Below are 22,815 nucleotides of genomic sequence, written 5' to 3'. Positions count from 1 at the left end.
TGGATGGTAAGTGAATGATTTAAAACACCGTAGCACTTTCTTGCTGCTGCTGCTGCTAAGTCGCTTCAGTCGTGTCCGACTCTGTGTGACCCCATAGACAGCAGCCCACCAGGCTCCCCCGTCCCTGGGATTTTCCAGGCAAGAACACTGGAGTGGGTTGCCATTCCCTTCTCCAGTGCATGAAAGTGAAAAGTGAAAGTGAAGTCGCTCAGTCGTGTCCGACTCTGTGTGACCCCATAGACAACAGCCTACCAGGCTCCTCCGCCCATGGGATTTTCCAGTCAAGAGTACTGGAGTGGGTTGCCATTGCCTTCTCTGAGCACTTTCTTACTACAAAGCAATATCTTTCTTTAGCAAATTTTTGTTTTAAGTCCCATTGGAAGTTTTTTTTTTTTTAACTAGATTGCAGAGCTTTTCTAAAGCTAATTCTGATAGTTTTTCTAGCTTAGTTGTTGCTTTTGGGGAGGGTTGTGTACCTGGAGTGCCCTATTACATAATTTTCAGTGATTGATATATCCTAATTCTTGAAATACTATCCCCTGCTAGTTATGAGTGCTACTTGCAATCCAAGGACTGAAGTGGCTCTAGAATTTCCAAATTGTCAATTTTTAGGGGTGACAGAGGGTATTGGTTAGAGAAACAGACTAGGGAACTTTTATTTCAGACATGTTTGTGAAGCACATTGCATAAATTTGAGAAAACACCATTTTTTAATATCATGGATGCATGAGAACTGATGGAAATTATGTGGCAAGGTATTAAATCCTTCACAGGCCTCAGTGCTGTGGAAATAGCAAGTGGTTCCTTGACTGGGGAGCTGCTTCTAAGACTACATGTGAGGATAGGAAGATGAGCCTGGTCAAATAACAATAGTCCCTTCTTGAGATGGACTTGGGAGTCAAGCAAACTGTCTGAATATTGGGTTAAGTCCAGGGTTTAGTGAGTCTTACTATCATTCAGTTTGGGGGCTGAAGGCAGTATATAGCTGACTCAGGTGTAACAGCCAGAGCTCTAAAGATTTCTCAGATTTTTTTCATACTCCACTCTCAGCCCTGCACTGCTGTCCTCCATGGTCTCTGAGGTTTATTGAAAACCACTGTGCTCTGGAACTATCTACTCTGAACGGATGCCAATCTGGGTCAAAAGGATCTCACTATCCATGTACATTGATGCCTATCCTATGGCCACTAGGGGGCAGCTGGGTTTTGGAGACTGTTACACCACCACCCTGCCCCCTCAAAACTAGTTTTGAATGGCGGCTTCCAAATTTCTTCTGAGAACTTTGCCCTGGAGTCTGAAGTGCACTGCAGGAAAGTGGGCAGCTTTTCAAATCACACGATTCAGACATCGTCATCAAGTTACTCCTTGGACTAACAGAATATCCAAGTCTGGCTGTTGTGTTAGAATGTTAGAATGTCTGCACTGGGGGACCCTTGGAGGATCACCTGGGCCAGGTTCGGGGGCTTGGAGATTTGTTTTTGTTTTTTCATTCTTTAAATAAGATGCAAGTCTTTTGATTAAAGGATAGTGGTGATGGTTGACAGGGGGAGGACCTGGGCTCAACCTTGGCCTGAAGAGATGCCTCAGAACTGTACAGCAGTGTGGTCCAACCTTAAGTCCTACTCAGAGCGCCTATATAATTATGCATTATCTACCAGCCAGTGTGAAATTATTTATTTAATATGTTTCTTTAAATTGACTCATTTTTTCCTTAAATAAATCCAGCATCATACTATGTAATATAGATTTAATGTCCTAAGCATATTTTTCTAATTCATATTAAAATACATCCACAACTATTGAAATTTAAGATTTATTTTTGATAGCACTTAAAATTGTCTCTGAATGGTCTAGTGGTTTTCCCTACTTTCTTCAATTTCAGTCTGAATTTGGCAATAAGGAGTTCATGGTCTGAGCCACAGTCAGCTCCTGGTCTTGTTTTTGCTGACTGTATAGAGCTCCTCCATCTTTGGCTGCAAAGTATATAATCAATCTGATTTCGGTGTTGACCATCTGGTGATGTCCATGTATAGAGTCTTCTCTTGTGTTGTTGGAAGAGGGTGTTTGTTATAACCAGTGCATTTTCTTGGCAAAACTCTATTAGTCTTTGCCCTGCTTCATTCCATGTTCCAAGGCCAAATTTGCCTGTTACTCCAGGTGTTTCTTGACTTCCTACTTTTGCATTCCAGTCCCCTATAATGAAAAGGACATCTTTTTTGCGTGTTAGTTCTAAAACGTCTTGTAGGTCTTCATAGAACCGTTCAACTTCAGCTTCTTCAGCGTGACTGGTTGGGGCATAGACTTGGATTACTGTGATATTGAGTGGTTTGCCTTGGAAACGAACAGAGATCATTCTGTCGTTTTTGAGATGGCATCCAAGTACTGCATTTCGGACTCTTTTGTTGACCATGATGGCTACTCCATTTCTTCTGAGGGATTCCTGCCCACAGTAGTAGATATAATGGTCATCTGAGTTAAATTCACCCATTCCAGTCCATTTCAGTTAGCTGATTCCTAGAATGTCGACATTCACTCTTGCCATCTCTTGTTTGACCACTTCCAATTTGCCTTGATTCATGGACCTGACATTCCAGGTTCCTATGCAATATTACCCTTTACAGCATCAGACCTTGCTTCTATCACCAGTCACATCCACAGCTGGGTATTGTTTTTGCTTTGGCTCCATCCCTTCATTCTTTCTGGAGTTATTTCTCCACTGATCTCCAGTAGCATATTGGGCACCTACTGACCTGGGGAGTTCCTCTTTCAGTATCCTATCATTTTGCCTTTTCACACTGTTCATGGGGTTCTCAAGGCAAGAATACTGAAGTGGTTTGCCATTCCCTTCTCCAGTGGACCACATTCTGTCAGATAGAGTGCCTGATGAACTATGGAATGAGGTTCATGACATTGTACAGGAGACAGGGATCAAGACCATCCCCATGGAAAAGAAATGCAAAAAAGCAAAATGGCTGTCTGGGGAGGCCTTACAAATAGCTGTGAAAAGAAGAGAAGTGAAAAGCAAAGGAGAAAATGAAAGATATAAACATCTGAATGCAGAGTTCCAAAGAATAGCAAGAAGAGATAAGAAAGTCTTCTTCAGCAATCAATGCAAAGAAATAGAGGAAAACAACAGAATGGGAAAGACTAGAGATCTCTTCAAGAAAATCAGAGATACCAAAGGAACATTTCATGCAAAGATGGGCTCAATAAAGGACAGAAATGCTATGGGCCTAACAGAAGCAGAAGATATTAAGAAGAGGTGGCAAGAATACACAGAAGAACTGTACAAAAAAGATCTTCACGACCCAGATAATCACGATGGTGTGATCACTGACCTAGAGCCAGACATCCTGGAATGTGAAGTCAAGTGGGCCTTAAAAAGCATCACTACAAACAAAGCTAGTGGAGGTGATAGAATTCCAGTTGAGCTATTCCAAATCCTGAAAGATGATGCTGTGAAAGTGCTACACTCAATATGCCAGCAAATTTGGAAAACTCAGCAGTGGCCACAGGACTGAAAAATGTCAGTTTTCATTCCAATCCCAAAGAAAGGCAGTGCCAAAAAAAGCTCAAACTACCACACAATTGCACTCATCTCACACGTTAGTAATGTTCAAAATTCTCCAAGCCAGGCTTCAGCAATACGTGAAACGTGAACTTCCTGTTGTTCAAGCTGGTTTTAGAAAAGGCAGAGGAACCAGAGATCAAATAGCCAACATCCTCTGGATCATCAAAAAAGCAAGAGAGTTCCAGAAAAACATCTATTTCTGGTTTGTTGACTATGCCAAAGCCTTTGACTGTGTGGATCACAAGAAACTGTGGAAAAGTCTGAAAGACATGGGAATACCAGACCACCTAATCTGCCTCTTGAGAAATTTGCATGCAGGTCAGGAAGCAACAGTTAGAACTGGACATGGAACAACAGACTGGTTCCAAATAGGAAAAGGAGTACGTCAAGGCTGTATATTGTTAACCTACTTATTTAACTTATATGCAGAGTACATCATGAGAAACGCTGGACTGAAAGAAACACAAGCTGGAATCAAGATTGCTGGGAGAAATATCAATAACCTCAGATATGCAGATGACACCACCCTTATGGCAGAAAGTGAAGAGGAACTCAAAAGCCTCTTGATCAAAGTGAAAGTGGAGAGTGAAAAATTTGGCTTAAAGCTCAACATTCAGAAAACGAAGATCATGGCATCTGGTTCCATCACTTCATGGGAAATAGATGGGGAAACAGTGGAAACAGTGTCAGACTTTATTTTTCTGGGCTCCAAAATCACTGCAGATGGTGATTGCAGCCATGAAATTAAAAGACGCTTACTCCTTGGAAGGAAAATTATGACCAACCTAGATAGCATATTCAAAGGCAGAGACATTACTTTTCCAACAAATGTTCGTCTAGTCAAGGCTATGGTTTTTCCTGTGGTCATGTATGGATATTAGAGTTGGACTGTGAAGAAGGCTGAGCATCGAAGAATTGATGCTTTTGAACTGTGGTGTTGGAGAACACTCTTGAGAGTCCCTTGGGCTGCAAGGAAATCCAACCAGTCCATTCTGAATGAGATCAGCCCTGGGATTTCTTTGGAAGGAATGATGCTAAAGCTGAAACTCCAGTACTTTGGCCACCTCATGCGAAGAGTTGACTCACTGGAAAAGATCCTGATGCTGGGAGGGATTGGGGGCAGGAGGAGAAGGGGACGACAGAGGATGACATGGCTGGATGGCATCACTGACTCAATGGACGTGAGTCTGAGTGAACTCTGGGTGTTGGTGATGGACAGGGAGGCCTGGCATGCTGCGATTCATGGGGTCGCAAAGAGTCGGATACGACTGAGCGACTGATCTGATCTGATCTGAAAATTGTCTCTTGTCCTTGTATTGCACTTCAGGAAATGACCTTATGGCACCAAAGAACACAGTTGAGAAAGTACTTGTCCTAGTTCATTCTATTGTCAGGGAAAGACACTAAAAGACCCAGAAAGGATAGGGAGTTATCTGAGGTCACACAGTGACAGAGCTGGGACTTAAACCCAAGTCTACTGACTCCCAGTCCTTTGTTCCTTTCACTATATCATATTCCAAGGTTATTAGGAAGCCCCTTCACTATCCAGAACCCCCCATGGGAAAGAAGGAATGAAAGGAAGAAGAAATGCTGTTTGCTTATTGAAACGGGACTGCTACAGAACCTGTGACTCTGGAGTCCAAAGGCAGGTGTGGGGTACAATGATTTCCCATGTCCCTCTAGGTCAACTACCTGTGAGGTCTCATCTTCTAAATCCTAGGCTCATTTGCTCATACACACAACATGAAATTGTAGAGCACCTATTACATGCCTGAGAAGATAAAAAGGAGCTTAAATTCCAGTGGGTGAAACATCTCAGCAAACAGCTGATTAGAGTGTTGGGATGGGGAACGTATGTTGCTGCAAGAGCAGAGAAAGGCTTGATGAAAGTGGGGAGGGGGAGGAGAGTGGGCACAAGCCCTGCCCTACACAACTTCAGGAGCCCTAGTCCAAAGGCTTGGTTTTCTCTTCTCTCAACCGTGGAGACTGATAGGTGTTAAATACCCTTCGAAGTCTAGAGTTGCAAGGCCATATCCATAGAGTCTTTTGCTTTTTTTAACCACTGACATTTGTCACCAATGTTCCTTCCTTTACCCTACTCCTTCATATTGGTTGCAAATACAGGACTCACTCTCCAAACAGGAATGAAAAAGTCTTGGCTTTTTCACTTCCTAGTTGTGTAACTTGGAACAAAATAATTTCACCTCTCTGAGTCTCAGTTTCTTCTTTGCAAAACAGGCATGATAACCCCTGACCCACTTACCTCAGAAAACTGCTGTACAGATCAAAGGGGATACTGGACATGAAGTTGCTTTGTGAAGAGCCAATCACAATATGCATGTGAAATGTTAAGTGAGTCACATCTCTTTGGGCACTGGTATTTTGAAAGAGCATAACTTGAAGGAACCAGCCATTAATACAGCATTTTAAACATCAGGACAGGATGGGATAGACGGTGGAGGCTCAAGCCACTTTGTGACTTGATCAATCATGTGACAGTCAATAATTAAGCACTCACCATGCGTTAGGCATCCTTCTAGATACTGGAGATAATAGTCCCTGCTCCCATGAAACTGACATCCTAGGAGCATGGCAGGTACCTAAGAAAAATTGCCCCTGTCCTTCTGGCCTAGGAAACTGAATCCAAAGTCTAGTTCTGAGCCTAACGGCTATGGAAAAGCTTTCAATGACTTGATTTAATCCTTTCCACACAAAATGTATTTTAGCATTAATTTGACATTATCAACCATTTGCTGAGGTCCTGTGTAGATCCAAAGTAATGTGTCATATATTCAATAACATGCATTTAATTCAACAAATGTTTATTGAGAAGCTACTATGTGCTTGTCACTCTATAAGTGTGGGAATAGTAAATGGAGAAGGGTGTGCAGAATTAAACAAGGTAGAATTTCTGTCCTTGAAGAGCTTCTAGCCAAGTAAAAGAGGTAATTACAAGAAGATAGGCCCATGACACAAATCTGGTATTGCCTTAACAGTTTAACCCAGTAACGCATGAAAATAGATGCCAAATAAAAGTGAAATATAATTGGGTGCGAGTGCTATGATAATTTTGAGGAGACATTTATGAGGCATATAAAATGGGAAAAGCATTATGAAAAAGGTGATATTTGAGCTGAATCTTAAAGGTAGAATATATTTTTAGTAAGTATAAAAGGAAGTAAATCACCCACCAGAATGGTCACAAGTAAAAAGATGATAATTCCAAGAGGATAAATAAATGTTTCATAAATATATTAAAAGTACTCAACCTTTTAATCAGTGAAATAAAATAAAAGCCATAATATCATTTACACCAGAATAAATAAAATGAAAAAGATTGACAATACCAAGTATTGTCAAGGATGTAGAGTGACTACTAGTGAGAGTACATATTGAAATAATCACTTCAGAAAACTGTTCATCAGCATCAACTAAAATGTAAAGATATGCATGCCTTATGAGCTAGTAGTTCCACTTCCTAAGTATACATCTAACAGAAATGCAGACATATGTGTGACACCAGTCATTATAGTCAAAGACTGGAAACAACCCAAACATCCATGTCCATGTAGTTGTTGTTGTTCAGTTGCCAGTCATGTCTGACTCTTTGTGACCCCATGGACTCTAGCACACCAGGCCTCCCTGTCCCTCACCATCTCGCAGAGTTTGCTCAAGTTCATGTTCATTGCATTGGTGAAGCCATCCAGCCATCTCATCTTCTGACACCCTTTTCTCCTTCTGCCTTCAATCTTTCCCAGTGTCAGGGACTTTTCCAATGAATCAATTGTTTGCATCAGATGACCAAAATACTGGAGCTTCAGCTTCAGCATCAGTCCTTCCAGTGAATATTCAGGGTTGATCTCCCTTAAGATTGACTGGTTTGATGTCCTTGCTGTCCAAGGAACTTTCAGGAGTCTTTTCCAGCATCACAGTTTGAAGGCATCAATTCTTCAGCCCTCTGCCTTCTTTGTGGTCCAGCTCTCACAACTGTACATGACCACTGGGAAGACCATAGCGGACCTTTGTCAACAGAGTAATGTCTCTGCTTTTCAACACACTGTCTAGGTTTGTCATTGCTTTCCTGCCAAGAAGCAGTTGTCTTCTGATTTCACGGCTGCAGTCATCATCTGTAGTGATTTTGGAGCCCAAGAAGAGGAAATCTGTCACTACTTCCACCTTTTCCCCTTCTATTTGCCATGAAGTAATGGGGCTGGATGCCATGATCTTAGTTTTTTTTTTTTTTTTTAATATTTAATCTTAAGTCGGCTCTTTCACTCTCCTCCTTCACTCTCATCAAGAGGTCTTTAGTTCCTCTTCACTTTTTGCCATTAGAGGGGTATCATCTGCATATCTGAAGTTGTTGATGTTTATCTTCATGCCTATCCTGCCTATCTTGATGCCAGCTTGTAACTCATCCAGCTCGGCATTTCTCATGATGTGCTCAGCACATAGCTTAAACAAACGGGGTGACAGCAGACAGCCCTGTCATACTCCTTTCTCAATCCTGAACCAATCAGTTGTTCCATACAGGGTTCTAACTGTTGCTTCTTGACCCACATACAGGTTTCTCAGGAGACAGGTAAGATGGTCTGGTTGGTATTCCCATCTTTCTAAAAGCTTTCCACAGTTTGTCATAATCCACACAGTAAAAGGCTTTAGCATAGTTGATGAAACAGAGATAGATATTTTTCTGAAATTCCCTTGCTTTCTGTATAATCCAGAAAATGTTGGCAATTTGATCTCTAGTTCCCCTTCCTTTTCTAAACCCAGCTTGGACATCTGGAAGTTCTTGGTTTGCATAATACTGAAGCACATAATACATGAATATCATGAAGCATAATACATGAATCTAGCATGCAAGATTTTAAGCATGACCTTACTAGCATGGGAGATGTGTGCAATTGTCTGATAGTTAGCATATTCTTTGGTCCTACCCTTCTTGGGGATTTGGATGAGGATTGACTTTTCCCAGTCCATGTAGTATATTCATTCAATAAAATAATATGCAGCAGTGAAAGTGAATGAACTATGGTTATACTCAAAATTGATGACTCTCAGAAACATAGAATTGAAGGAATGAAGCTAGACACAAAAGAGACACAAGTATGATTCTGTTTATATAAAGTATAAAAATTAGGTAAAATTAATCTGTGCTAACAGAGATCAGGATAGTGGTTACCACCACAGCAGAAGGAGAGGTTGTAACTCTAAGTAGGCACAAAGGGGGCATCTAGGTTGCCAGTAATGATACAGTTACTGGGATATGGGGGCTGGTTAAATGGGAGTGTCCCATTTGTGAAATCCAATGATATGTACACATTCACTTTTCTACACAGATGAGCTAATAGTAAAAAGAGAAGAAACCAAAACAGTCCAATGGAGGAAATGAAAGTTTTTCCAAATAGTATAAGAATAATAGGATATCCATATCACACACAAATATTCATTTGAAATGGATCATAAGTCAATGGCACCCCACTCCAGTGCTCTTGCCTGGAAAATCCCATGGGCATAGGAGCCTGGTGGGCTGAAGTCCATGGGGTCACGAAGAGTTGGACATGACTGAGCAGCTTCACTTTCACTTTTCACTTTCATGCGTTGGAGAAGGAAATGTCAACCCACTCCAGTACTCTTGCCTGGAAAATCCCATGGGCGGAGGAGCCTGGTAGGCTGCAGTCCATGGGGTCACAAAGAGTCAGGCATGACTGAGTGTCTGTACACATTATCTGAAATCATAAAGCTTTCAGAGGAAAACATAGGAGAATATATATGACTTGCAGACATGCATTTATTTCTTAAACAAGTCACAGAAAGAATACCCAAACAAGAAAAAAGAGACTAAATTAGATTTTGTTGAAGTTAAAAACATCTACTCATGAAAAGGCATTGTCAAGAAAATTGGTAACCAAACTGTAGACTGGGAGAAAAATTTGCAAAACATACATCTGACAAAGGATTCAGGCCATGTAAAGTTCTCCTAAAACTCAATAATAAAAGATGGACAATCTAATTTAAAAGTACACAGGGAATTCTCTCACAGTCCAGTGGTTAGGACTTGGTGCTTTCATTGTGGTGGCCAAGGTTCAATCCCTGGTTGGGGAACTAAGATTCCATGAGCCACGTGGCATAGCCAAGAAATAAAAGAATTTTTAAAAAAAAATACATAAATTTGGCATTAAGAATGTAAAAATATTTGAATATACACTTCACAAAAGATAAAGCCAATAAGGACATGAAAAAAAAATACTCAACATCATTAGTCATCAAGGAATTTCAAGTTAAAACCACTACTCTAGATGAGTAGTGGTTTTCACTTAAAATGAAAAAAATTAAGTGAAAATTAGTTTAATTAATTAATTAATTTAATTTCACTTAAAATGAAAAAAAAGTAAGTGAAATTAATTTAATTTCACTTAAAATGAAAAAACCAAACACTGGTGAGAATATGGAGTAACTGGAACTCACACTGCTGGTGGCAGTAGTATAAAATGGAACAACGTATTCTGACACAGCGCTGACAGCATCTTATATAGTTGAACACCTATCTTACTCTATGACTTGACATTTCCACTTCTAGGCATCTACCCAAAAGAAATGAAAACATGGCCATGAAAAAATAATTCATAGCAGCCTTCTTCATAAAAGCTGTAAGCTAGAAACAACCCAGAAGCCCATCAATTGGTGAATACAATACAAATACAGTGGAATACTACCCAGCACAATGCAGCTAAATCTCAAATCATTATGCTGTGAAAGATACTATGTTCACAAACCTACAAGCTGAATTATTCCTTTTACATGAGTCTCTAAAAAGGCACAACTAATCCATGGTGGTTCTCTTGAGGGTGAGAGGGGGTGGGTTTGACTGGGAAGGCCCATGAAGGAAGTTTGCAGGGTGATGGTAATGTTCTTGATAGGGGTTTGGGTTAGTACTTTTCAAAAGTCAGCAAATGTTTTCCTAAGGTTTATGTATTATACTACATGTAAGTTTTACCCCAAAAGGAAAAAACTGCAAGAAAATTGAACTCTAATAATATACATACAGAAATATTGAGGGGAAAATGTATACTAATGTCTTCAATTTACTTTGAAATGCATTAAAAATAATATGGATTGATAGACCAACAGAGAATTGGGTAGATAGATATGTGATAAAGCGAATAGAGTAAACTGTTAATGTAGAATCCAGTGATGAGTATACAGGTGTTCATGGTAAATGTATTTCAATTTTGGGGGGTCGAGTTGAGAAAAAGGAGACAAAGGCATTTGGCGGAAAGGAAAGAGCTCTGGGAATTGGTTCAGAAACAAATTAGAGAATTGACCAGACCCCAGATACGGAGGGGCCCAGTGGGGCAGCTCAGGAGTCTGGACTTTAATTTTTAGGCAGTGAGGAATCATTTCAGATTTTTAAGGAGTTAAATGACATTATAAGAGGTAGTGTGGCATGGAGAAATGTTCTGTGATTAAGAGCTAAGAAAGAATGTTTCTGGTCTCACTTACAGCATGACCTTGGGCAAGTGGATTAATACCTCCAAGTCTCAGAAAGATTCAACAAAATATACTCTTCCTCCTTTGTCTTCTCCTCCATCCAAAAAAAAGGCCCTTGGGAAACTGAGTTTAATTGAGCACAGAAGGAACTCTGTAAATATGTACTGAAGGAGAAAAATAAACTTCTTCTTCTTTGTCCTTCCCCTCCACCCAAATCCCTTGCCCCTGCCCCTTGCACCCTTGCCCCTGCTCCATTTGAATGATTTTTTCCTGCCATTTAACTGGCTTTCTTTACCTGCAAGATCAGCAAGTTAGACTTGAAACTTGGCCTCTGGGCCAGAGCATACCAGTCACTTTCCTCTAATTCAGCTGCTGATACTTGATTCTAGCCTTAATGCTCACTACTGTTTCATCCTCTGTCTCTTACTCTCCAGAAATTTCCTGTGTAAGGGCCTTGAGGTTTCTAAAGGCCTTAGGTCTGTGGCTATCTTAGAGTCTGAAAAGCTACCCCAAAGAAATGGACCAGGAAATGTCTGAGAATGCAGACACACTTTGTCTGCTCCAAGCCTTCCCACTGCTAACCTGAACCCCACCCTATCCCCACCCAGGTCTCCCCCATTTGGCCCTCCTATACTCTCCTCAGCAGTTAGTGTCTCTACCACTGACCTGGTGTTAAGAGAGTTATATTTCTGAATGTGTTTGACTTACCTTTTTGGCTAGACTGAATTCTTAGAAGGACAAATGGGCATGGGGCAGACAAAAGATCCTGTAAAGCCAGAGCACTTCTTAAATTGAACAAAACAAAACAAAAACCTGCCAAATGTAATACCCCAAAGACTTTACTAAAAGAAGCCCCTTGATGTGATGAGGAACTCTCATATCTCAACATGTCTCTGACACTACACTTTCTTCTTGAAGTTTCTCACTGTTTATTCTCCTTTAATAGTCTGATCCAAAGCCTGGCACAGAACTTCATGCCCCAAAGAACAGATGAGACTAAACTGAAATGTTCAGCAAGACACTAGAAAAGGGAAAGAACTAACAAAAGGGAAATAAAATCCAACAGTACCACAAAGCTAGATAATTCTGGCTTCAAATATATGGCTTGATCTTAAGGCTAGCAATTCCTGATTGTATAATAGTTGCTCAATAAATATTTGTGAATGAATACCTATCCACAATGGAAGAGAGACACCATTCTTATCCCTAAGGAACTTAGGTTCTAATGAGGAGATGTGCTAAATGGATAATTTTAATACAATTTCATAAGTGCTGTGATAAAGAAGTGTTAGTGATTAAAAATCACAGACTCTGGAGCTAGACTGCCACAGTGTGAATCATAGATCCTTGGGTAAATGATTTAACTTTTCCCTGTGTTAACTGTAAAATGATGCCCCTGCCTTATATGTATGTATGTCATATTGCTGTTCACAAGGATTTGAAGTAATTAGAAGGAAAAGCTTAGATAATTTAGACATCACCTTAAGTAAGTCCTACTGCTTGTTTAGGCTTCAATGTTCCCATCTGTATAATGAGGAGACTGGATTTTGTGGAAGTACCTTCCAGCTCTGACAGCTAGGCTCTAGATTCTGGAGTTGAACCAATGCCAAAGAACATACTATGCTGTATTCTTCTTTTTCCAATGAAAGCATTCTGCAAACCATCTTGTTGTTAACATTTATTGAGTGTTTACTACATGCTAACATTTATTTCCAGGTGCTGTGCCAGCTGCTTTCCATATTTTATTTCTCATCCTCACAATAAACCTTAACAATAAGCCTCTTCTCTATTGTTTATAGTAAGTCTCCTACATACAAATGAGTTCTGTTCCAAGAGCATGTTCATAAGCCCAATCTGTTCATAGGTCTAACAAAGTGAGCCTAGGTTTCCAACTAACACAATCAGCTATCTAGCACTGTATTGTAATAGGTTTATAATACTTTTCAAACAAATAATATATAAAAAACAAACATAAAAAATACAGAAAACATTTTTAACCTTACAGTGCAGTACTTTGAAAAGTACAGTAGTACAGTACAATGGCTGGCATACAGTGGCTGGCATCAAGTGAACAGGCAAGAAGAGTTACTGACTGGAAGAGGGAGAAGAGGTGGGAGATGGTAGAGCTGAAGGACTGTCAGCAATAGGAGATGGAAGGAAAGCTGCAATTTCACTCACACCTAACGTTGTTGGAATACACATTCACATCTTTGAAAGTTCGCAATTTGAAGGTTTGTATGTAGGGTACTTACTGTATGGGCTTTGTTACACTAAATAGTTTAATTAATTAATTGCACCCTGTTTGTATCAGGCATTTGTGTTAAATCCTAAGGATATAAAGATAAATAATGCTGATCCTATGCTCAAGGAGGTCACAGACTAGGAGAGGAAACCAATATAAAGGGCAAGGCTCATCCTTACACTGCATGGTAACCATATACCTAAGACACTTCTGTTTCAGTCCCACAAGGGAGCCACTCCTCAGGATGGGAATCTTTTAGCCAAGATTTAGCATAATGTTTAGAAGATGGTAGGCTCTCAGTTAGGCTTCCCAAGTGATGCAGTGGTAGAGAACCTGCCTGCCAATGCAGGAGATGCAAGAGAGACAGGTTTGATACCTAGGAAAATCCCTGAAGGAAATGGCACCCCACTCCAATATTCTTACCTGAAAAATTCCATGGACAGAGGACCTTGGCAGGCTACAATCCATGGAGTCACAAAAGTTGGACACAACTGAGCAACTGAGCACGCATGTGTGCACACACACACACAGAGATTCTCAATAAATACTCTTGAATAAATGAAAAAAATAATTAACAAAAGGCTTTTTAAAAACCCATTCCATTTCTACCTTGGATACGATCAATAAACCAATCCATTTCACCCTTTCTCTCACTTCAAGCTTTGCTGCTCTGTACTAGCTCTCAGAGGGTTAAATCCCATCTCATTGTTCTCTATAAAGCTCCTGCTGCTTCTGTCATCTTTCTCCTCTATGCCTGCTCTAATAATAGACCAACGATTGAGCAGAATTGCTTCCTTGGCATTCAGGAAGCAGGCTTCATGCATATGGTCAATTGATTTGTTTTTAATGTACCTATTATTATGAATAGCCTGCTGGCTCAAACTGAAATCAGGCTACATCCAATATCTTTTTCCTTCCATGCCTCCACTGTGGCTCCTAGGAGGTGTCAACATTCAATTTCCTTTCCCAGTAATAAGGATTTCCATCAGTACTCTTTCCTGATTCTAGACAACAAAACCTAAGTCTTCTTTGCCTTTGGACTTCTTTTGCCATCACCATTTCTTTTGCCACTACAAGAATCCTGGCTCCTTTTCACAATCAATCTTACTTGGCTGTCAGATACAGGGTGGTGCCGTGTCATCAGAACTCTTCAGTTACCCTTATAGAGATAAATAAAGAAAAGTGAATAAAGGAAGGAAAAATTATGTACTCCTCTTGAGAAGGGCTTCCCAGGTGGCTCAGTGGGTAAAGAATCTGCCTGCAATGCAGAAGACGCAGAAGATGCAGGTTTGATTCCTGGGATGGGAAGATCCCCCAGAGCAGGGCATGGCAACCCACTCCAGTATTCTTGCCTGGGGAAGCCCATGGACAGAGGAGCCTGATGGACTACAGTCCAGAGGGTTGCAGAAAGTTGAATATGACTCAAGCGACTGAGCATGCACACAGGCTTCTTGAGAAAGTTCTCAATATGTCATTCATTCTCAAGTAGTTAGGATGATTTAGGCACAGGACAGAGGGATGATAGAATGACCTATTGAGTTTTATTCAGCCTGAGACTTATATTGAAAAAAAAAAAGAGGCCCAATGCAAGCAAGCACCTTTGGCCTGAAATTGAGAACGTCAGGGATAAAGGGCTTTCAGAGGTCATCTGGTCCAGCGAATCCCAAGCAATAATCTGTAGACCCATGGCAGTCTGTGACATTTTCATCAGTCTGCTGACACTACAAAACTTGTTGTCAACTGATCTTTCTTGAGAAAGATTTTCCTCAGTAAAAGACTATGCCCTTACTACATTTTCTATATGTCAGTATTAAGACATCATTACAATAATATGATAGTGATGATACATGCCCTTACAAGACAATATTAAAAGTTGACATCTTTATGTTGATCCCCAAAGTTTTGGGAGAAATTTTAGAGAAATTGTACTAGTCTTTGAGATCTAAAATTGTGGTTATTAATGCTTTGGTCTAGTGATTTCAAAACCTGGCAGTGCAGTAATATTACTGGAAAGTGAAAGTGAAGTCACTCAGTCGTGTCTGACTCTTTGCAACCCCATGGACTGTAGCCTACCAGGATCCTCTGTCCATGGGATTTTCCAGGCAATAGTACTGCCATTTCCTTCTCCAGGGGATCTTCCCAACCCAGGGATTGAACCCGGGTCTCCCGCATTATAGACAGACGCTTAACTGTCTGAGCCACCAGGGAAGTCCTGGCTCCCATCCCCAGAAGCTTTGATTCAGCCAGTGTGGAGAGGGACCCAGGAGTCAGTACTTGTACATAAGTCTCTAGGTGATTCTAATGTGTAACCAGGTTAGGGAACTACTGCTTTGCTTCACCACTTGTATGATTAATCAAGGACATAAGTAATTGGAATGGTTCCATTGTGGGATTATTCTGTTAGAGACAGAAATAGAGTACGTTCTTTACCTTGGGGTGTAAATCAGAGACCTCCGTTGGGGTTTTCTAAGATCCACAGACAGATTAAGTAAAATAATTTACAGAGTTTACAGGGGCCACACTCACTTCTCAAGAGCATAAGCCAAATTGAATGAAAAGGGGATGACAGAGGATGAGATGGTTGGATGGTATCACCGACTCAATGGACACGAGTTTGAGCAAGCTCCAGGAGATGGTGAAGGACAGGGAAGCCTGGTGTGCTGCAGTTCATGGGGTCACAGAGTCAGACACGACTGAACAACAGCAACAACAACACACAGTAGGTGCTCTCTAATGATTTGTTCATATTGATGATGTCTGTCAACCAAGTCTGATTTAGAAATTTGTAGAGAAAACTTCATTGATCTTGAGACCTTAACTCTATTTCTGTCACCTCACTCTCAACCTTGTCTCATCCTTTACATCCTTCTCTTTCCTTTTCCTCAAGAGGACAAGGACCATTGTATGTTCCTGGGCTTGACTTAGTGACTGGCACATAGTACTTGCTTAATAACTATTTGTGAAATGAATGACCGAATGGTATGACAAAGGCAAGAGGCATATCTCCCCAGTTAAAGACTAACCCTCTTATATACTTTGTTGAACCCACTCTGGAGATTCATGAAAGGCATAGAATCTCAACTGGAGAATAGTGAGGAAAATGGGTGGTGAGGGATGAGAGAAGAGCAGGTGTCCATATGTCATGGAATGATGGATAATCTAGTATGTTTGGGGCCTGCCATGAATGGGAGAAAGGGAAAGGGAGAAAATGTTAAAGAGTGGAGCTACTAGACAGGTTGAATGTGAATGTCTCAGAGACAAGTACCAGGTCTTTTTGTGTCCTTGGTATATACTATAGTCTGACACACAGAGGCTCTTAGTAAACACTTGCTGAATAATTGTGGCTGGTCCCAAAGCATAAAGGACTTTTATGCCTAGTTGAGGAATTTAAACTTAACTCAAAGAGAGAATCACTGAAAGTTTTTAAAACAGAGAAGTGTCATGATTAAAATTGTATTTTAAAGTTGTAATTGACAGGATTGTTTAGAAGAAGAGACAGAAAGCCACAGGCACCTTCAGATCTGATTTGGCTCTTAACTTCCAATATTCACTAACACTGCTGCTACTGCTAAGTCGCTTCAGTCGTGTCCGACTCTGTGTGACTCCATAGATGGCAGCCCACCAGGCTCCCCCATCCCTAGGATTCTCCTTCTCCAATGCATCAAAGTGAAAAGTGAAAGTGAAGTCGCTCAGTTTTGTCCGACTCTTAGCAACCCCATGGACTGCAGCCCACCAGGCTCCTCCATCCATGGGATTTTCCAAGCAAGAGTACTGGAGTGGGGTGCCATTGCCTTCTCCATCACTAACACTACTATCATCCTTTCCTTCACTCAAAAAAGAAGGAAATGTCAGCGTCATCTTTGCTTCTTCTTTTTCTCTTACTATCCAAATCTATTCTGTCAACTTTACCATAACAATAGTTCACAGAGCCATCCCTTTGTCCTCATTCCTAGTCAGTGCCCTATTTGAGATCATAAACTTTTTATTACCTGGTTCATTGCTTGGTTTCCTTACCTCTTATCTTTCCAAGTCACAGTAAATTTTTACACTGTCACCATGGATTTTTCCCTAAAATGCAGATCTGATATTAGTTGCCTACTCAATAATCTTCACTGGCTCTCTTGTATATCCAAAATAAAATCTAATACTTCTCAGTATGCTATTTAACAACTTTGTGATGTGGGTATTAACTCCATTTTGCAGATAAACAAACTGAAGCTCAGAAAGGGAAAACAACTTGCTTAGGATTACACAAGTTTACAATGATAGAATCATGATTAGAATCCAGGTCTCCAGATTCCAGTGCTCTACTATTATAAAATACCTTCTAAAGAGGGAATAAATGGTAGGCACTGCATGTGTTTTGAGAATGGTAAGATGGTGGCTACATCATCTTGTCTTTTGGATGGAGCACATAATGTGAAGCTCATACAAATGAGTTAAGATTCCTGTTCTAACCTCTTGATAGCTTTGTAGACTTAAAAACTAGACTTAAGATGTTTCCTCACTTGCTTCCTCACTTGTGAGACAGGGACAAATCATTTCAATCTGATAGCATTGTTATGAAGATCATATGAGATCATTTTTGTAAAGGGCTAGCATAGTTCTAGGTTCACAAGAGCTTCTTAGTGTCATCACAACCCCCATTCCAGTGATCTAAAAAAAAAAAAAACAAAAACCATTCAAATGAGAACAGAATTTAGACAGGAGTCTGACATGGGCTACAAGACTCCAAGGTCTATTCCTGGTTCTGTGTTTGGAAATAACCCTTTTCAGCATTTTAATCAAGTTCCCTGCAAATGGAAGCCAAGGCTAGTGTTCCACTAGGGCAATAGTTGGTCCTGTAAGACTGCTGACTAAAAAATCAAATCTTAAGCACCAGTACCCATAATGTCCATGATTCGTCACTCCTCATGACTGAAGCATTGAGGATTTTTATTAAAATGCAAACGTTTCCTGGGAGAGGCAGTATACATATTAACTTTTTGGCCTGATTAGCTTTCATTTACCTCTTTCTATGAGTAGAATTCTTCATGCCTCTTTACTTTGTCCCTTTTAGGTAGGGACACCCAACCTCCATCCCCAGCCTGTTAAAATCCTTCTCAAGATTCAAGGGCCATCTATGCCACTACCTCCTCCGGAAGCCTACTGTGATAACTCAACCACATCCTGCCTTTCCTTCCTCTGTCCCTCTCCCGGGGAGTACCTCCCCAGTGGCCTGTTGTGAAGCTCAGGGAGCTCGAGACTTTGCCTTGAATTTCAGCTTGTATTTGACTTGTCCCATGACCTTAGACTAATAAATATTTCCTTAATCCTCAATCTTCTGGCCTGGAAAAAGCAGGCGATAAAAACACTCACCTCCAGGCAGTAAGGAACGTGCTCTATTCCTCTAGCAATGACTGCTTTGCTGACTGGTGGAGGCCCCATGATTTGTGAATTTGGCTTTTTCCTCTCATGGCATGGCAAGCTACCTGGGACACCTCTATCCTCCCGCTCAGCTCACCCCGCCTTCAGCTGCTTATTGCCTATGTTCCTGGGCATCTGGTGCAACCCTGAGCTGCATTTTCACCTGCCATGCAGTCTTTTCACCCAACAAGAAGGTTAATGAGATGCTGGGTATAAAGGGCTTAGCGCTTGCCCGCCCGCTGGTGGGGAGCGAAGTAGCTTGGTAACCACACCACGAATTCTTGATTAGTGCATTAGACGCGCGGGCCCTTAGGGGAAGCAGAGTTTCCCGGGATCTCTGGGGCCGGCCCCGAGGGCCGAGGCTGGAAACAGCCGTGCACTCCGGCAGGGAGCCCAGCCGCCCGCGGGGCAGATCACCCCTCCCGCATACCGGGACCCTCTCATTCTCTAGGGAGCAAACTCTCCCTTTCCCTCGCAGGGCTAGGGCCTTAGTCTCGGACTTTTAGCGGGACTCTGGTGTCTCTATGCCAGAGGTGGGCGGAAGGGCGCGGTGGGTGCTGGGAAGACATCCCTCAGCTAGCGGCTCGGCAGAGTTCTCGAGAGCCCGAAAAGCCGCGGCGGAGACCCGAGGGACCAGCCCAGCTGGGATGTTGAGGGCAGAGCGGCCCTTGCCCAAACTGGCGGCTCGACCTGGCCCCAACTCCTACTTCTCCAATGCGGGACAGAGAGCCGAGAGAAGCCAGCGCTGAGCTCGGTCTCGTGCCCCGCCTGGGCCCGGCCCCCTCCGGTGCCACTGAACCTCCCTCCCTACCTGGCCCGGCCCCCGGCCCAGACCCGGCCCTCTACGGCTCCTCTGGGCTCCAGGTTGGCGCAAACAAAGCCCTGATTGACTGCCCGGAGGGGCGGGCCTCGCTGCCGGGCCGCCTCCTCCCATCCGTGCCCCGCCAGGGATTTGCCGGGAAGGGCGGGGGCGGAGGGGGAGAGACTGGGGTGGGGGGGCTGTTGCGCAGGACTGTGGGTGGGGGCTGAGCTCCTGAGCTCGAGAAAACTGTGCCCACCGTCTGTCTGAGCCTGGGCTGTGTCCTCCAAGTCCCCCTTAAGCCCAAGGGGGGGTACATAGGGACTACTGAGGGCGAGATGGGGTTCTTAGGGGCCATCTCTCGTCCTGGGGTCCCTGGGGAGACCCTAGTTCCAGGCTACTTGTGAGGAAGGAGAGAGAGTGGGAGTAAAGGATAGGCGGGGTCTTCCCTGGGGATTCTGGGTTGATCAATGCTCGTTTGGAGCCTGCAGGGAGGAGAGGGAAGGAGAACAGTATAGTTTATGCTCTCGTTTTTCCATTTTAACTATCCCTCTACTGGGCTTCTGGACTAGGAGAACGGGATTCAGTAGTTCGGAAAGGGAGTTGAGGAAGGCAGTGGCGAATTGAGGAGGAGGTAGGCAAGTGTGAGGAGGAGGAGGAAGGGCTGGAGAGAAGAGCGAGGCTGTAGGGCTGCCTGTTGACGGAGGAAGAGGTTGAGGGGGAGGGAGAGGAGGAGGAGGAGGGGGAGGAGAGAGATGACATGGGGAGAGGAGGAGGGGGATTGGACGGGGGAGGAGGAGTAGAGGGCTCGAGGGACCGTCTGTCTCGGGACAGGCTGGCCAGCTGGGGCGCGGAGCCGGGAGGAGGAGGAGGCAGCAGCAGCAGCGCTTGGAGCAGCAGCAGCAGAAACAAGTACCAGCCACAGAGCGGCTCCTCCGGCCCGAGCAGCCACAGTCCCCCAGCCGCGATGGCGCTGCAAAGCCCGGCGAGCGAGGAAGCTAAAGGGCCCTGGCGGGAGGCAGACCAGGAACAGCAGGAGCCGGTGGGTAGCCCCGAGCCGGAGCCGGAGCCAGTGCCAGTGCCCCCACCCGAGCCCCAGCCAGAACCTCAGCCGGAGCCCCAGCCCCTACCGGACCCTGCACCGCTGCCGGAGCTGGAGTTTGAGCCTGAGCCGATGCACGAACCCGACCCTACACCCACGGTGGAGACCCGCGGCACCGCGCGTGGCTTCCAGCCCCCCGAAGGTGGCTTCGGCTGGATGGTGGTCTTCGCTGCCACCTGGTGCAACGGCTCCATCTTCGGCATCCAGAACTCCTTCGGGATTCTTTACTCCATGCTGCTGCAGGAGGAAAGAGAGAAAAATCGCCAAGTGGAGTTCCAAGCAGGTGAGCGGCCCCGCGCGCCCCACCTGGCGTTCTAGGCAAGGGTGTTCGTTCGGCTGCTGCAGATCTCGTATCTCCTGGCCCGAAGCGCCCCTCTATAGTGCGCCGCTTGGACTTATCACAGTTACCCCTAGCCCTTGGCGCTGCTAGGGCGCGGGTTGCCTGGCTCTGGGCAGCCTCGGCTGTGGAGACTAGCTGCAAGAAATCCCGGGGGGTGGGACCTGGGACCTTCGTTGATCATACACAAAGAATGAACTTTTTTGTTCTGGTACATATCCAGACGCACCCTTCGGGTTTGTTTAAGGTACTCTGAGCGTCTGTACAGGGGGGAAATATTTGCAGAAAGGTTTTTGTTATTGTTGTTGTTTTGTTTTGTTTTCGGGGGGAGGGGGGAGGCGAAGTGTGAGGCCATGGAGAGAGGAGAGAGTTGGAAGGTTGGGAGGACTTTGAGAGAAATACCGTACCTCAGATGTCCGCAGCAGCCTCTGTTTCTGTACAGGAAGTGGAGGTGTTTTCTGTCAAAAGCACTTTAGGAATCCTGATGACTGAGCGAAGAGTCAAACACATGGCAGGCGTGTGTATCTGTTGGAGAGAGAGGAAGGGAAGGAAGAAGTGCGAGTGGCGGGGTGTGCGCGCGTCTATTTGCCCGCAGTGATTACTGCCTAACAGGGCGGGCTGTCCTCTGCCACACTGAGGGAGCGAGCGGATCTCTGTGCCCTCTGAGCTGAACCCCAAACCAGGCAGGGAGGCAGTCTCCAGAGAGGCGTGAGGCGGCTGGCAGACTGGGCCCTGAGACTCACTTTGCACCGCCTCCAACCTCAGCCTTGCCCTCCCTGGCGCCTCGCGCCTCTTCGCTATCCGCGGGGTGCCTCGTTAGTCTTTAGCCAGAAAGCCAGCCTCCACCCCTCCTGCCTTCGGGTGGTGCTGACTTGGTCTTCTTCTCTAAGACAAACAGGGCTGGGGGCATAGCTCTCGCTGTTCAAAGCAGGCTGCAGGACCACAGGATTGTGTGCTCCTCCCACTGAGCCTGCCCGTGGACTCAGAGAAGTTGAAGTAGCCATCCGGCTTTCTCAGCAAGCCGCCGGTGAAGCCCGTAAGCCGTTTTGATGAGGAGTCTCAGGAGCGAGCTGAAGGGCTTGGGATGCCTTCCTCAAGGCTCACTCCCTCTTGTGGCTCCTCAGGACAGCTCCACTCTAGACCTGTCGCAAGTTCAAAGCTTAGAATACGTGGCTTTTAAAAACGCAGCTCAGAATGTGTTGCCTTGGGACTGAAGGGTTCCCTCCTCTCCCCACCCCCAAACACACACACTTCTGCTGCTCTCTGAGGAGCACTGGGGATTATTTAGTAAATAGAAACCTTGAATTCTGTGGGCATCCACCTGTGGATTCTCTGAGCCCTTGGAGAGCCTCTCCTACTGCTCTCAATCAAGGACTCTTTTGTTTTTTACTTTGCAGCTTTGCTGGGCTGCCTTTAAAGAGGTTTTGGGACTCTTGGTGCCCCTGGACTTGTGATCCATTGGCATCCTAATGTGCAGGCCCCACTTGAAAGTTTGAGTGCGTGTGAATGGCTGTACAAAGCACTCACAGGACTTCCCAGGCTGCATTGATGCCTGAGTGGAGGGGGTTCCTGACTGTGTGGAACATCTGGGCAGAAGGTCACTACCACACTCACCCCTGGGACTACATTTTCCTTGCTTTGATGCAGTTCAGGGGCTCTTGGGAAGGCAGCCAAGGTAGGGTCTCTGGCTTTTGCCTAGATTACCTTTTAGGGCACCTGCTGAACACTGCCCTGTGTTTAAAGACGGGCTGTTGGCCTTTTAGGTCAGTGGTAAAGTCTGTGGAAAACTTCACGCGAGGTCGTGGGGAATGGGCTGAAGTTAGACCCTGGCATTCATGTGAGTGAGCAGGCCTAGAGCAGGGGCCTTGGG

The 22,815-nt window shown here is 44.0% G+C and overlaps 1 protein-coding gene and 1 pseudogene across 1 annotated transcript in view; one reads left to right on the top strand and one right to left on the bottom strand.

Moving 5' to 3' along the window:
- LOC109554856 (neurabin-2-like) overlaps window positions 1-18,728 on the bottom strand; it is a 141,758-nt pseudogene extending 123,030 nt beyond the window's left edge.
- Window positions 18,729-20,316: 1,588 nt separating this feature from the next.
- The window catches only part of SLC16A2 (solute carrier family 16 member 2), a 132,247-nt gene continuing 129,748 nt past the window's right edge, over window positions 20,317-22,815 (top strand). Inside the window, exon 1 of the mRNA XM_019956352.2 lies at window positions 20,317-20,891. Within this exon, the coding sequence (XP_019811911.2) occupies window positions 20,474-20,891 (418 nt within the window). The 5' untranslated portion in view covers window positions 20,317-20,473. The remainder of the gene's footprint in view (window positions 20,892-22,815) is intronic.

Source organism: Bos indicus, chromosome X (assembly GCF_029378745.1).
Source record: "Bos indicus isolate NIAB-ARS_2022 breed Sahiwal x Tharparkar chromosome X, NIAB-ARS_B.indTharparkar_mat_pri_1.0, whole genome shotgun sequence".
Lineage (NCBI taxonomy): Eukaryota > Metazoa > Chordata > Mammalia > Artiodactyla > Bovidae > Bos > Bos indicus.
This window is presented reverse-complemented; position numbering and strand designations above follow the sequence as displayed.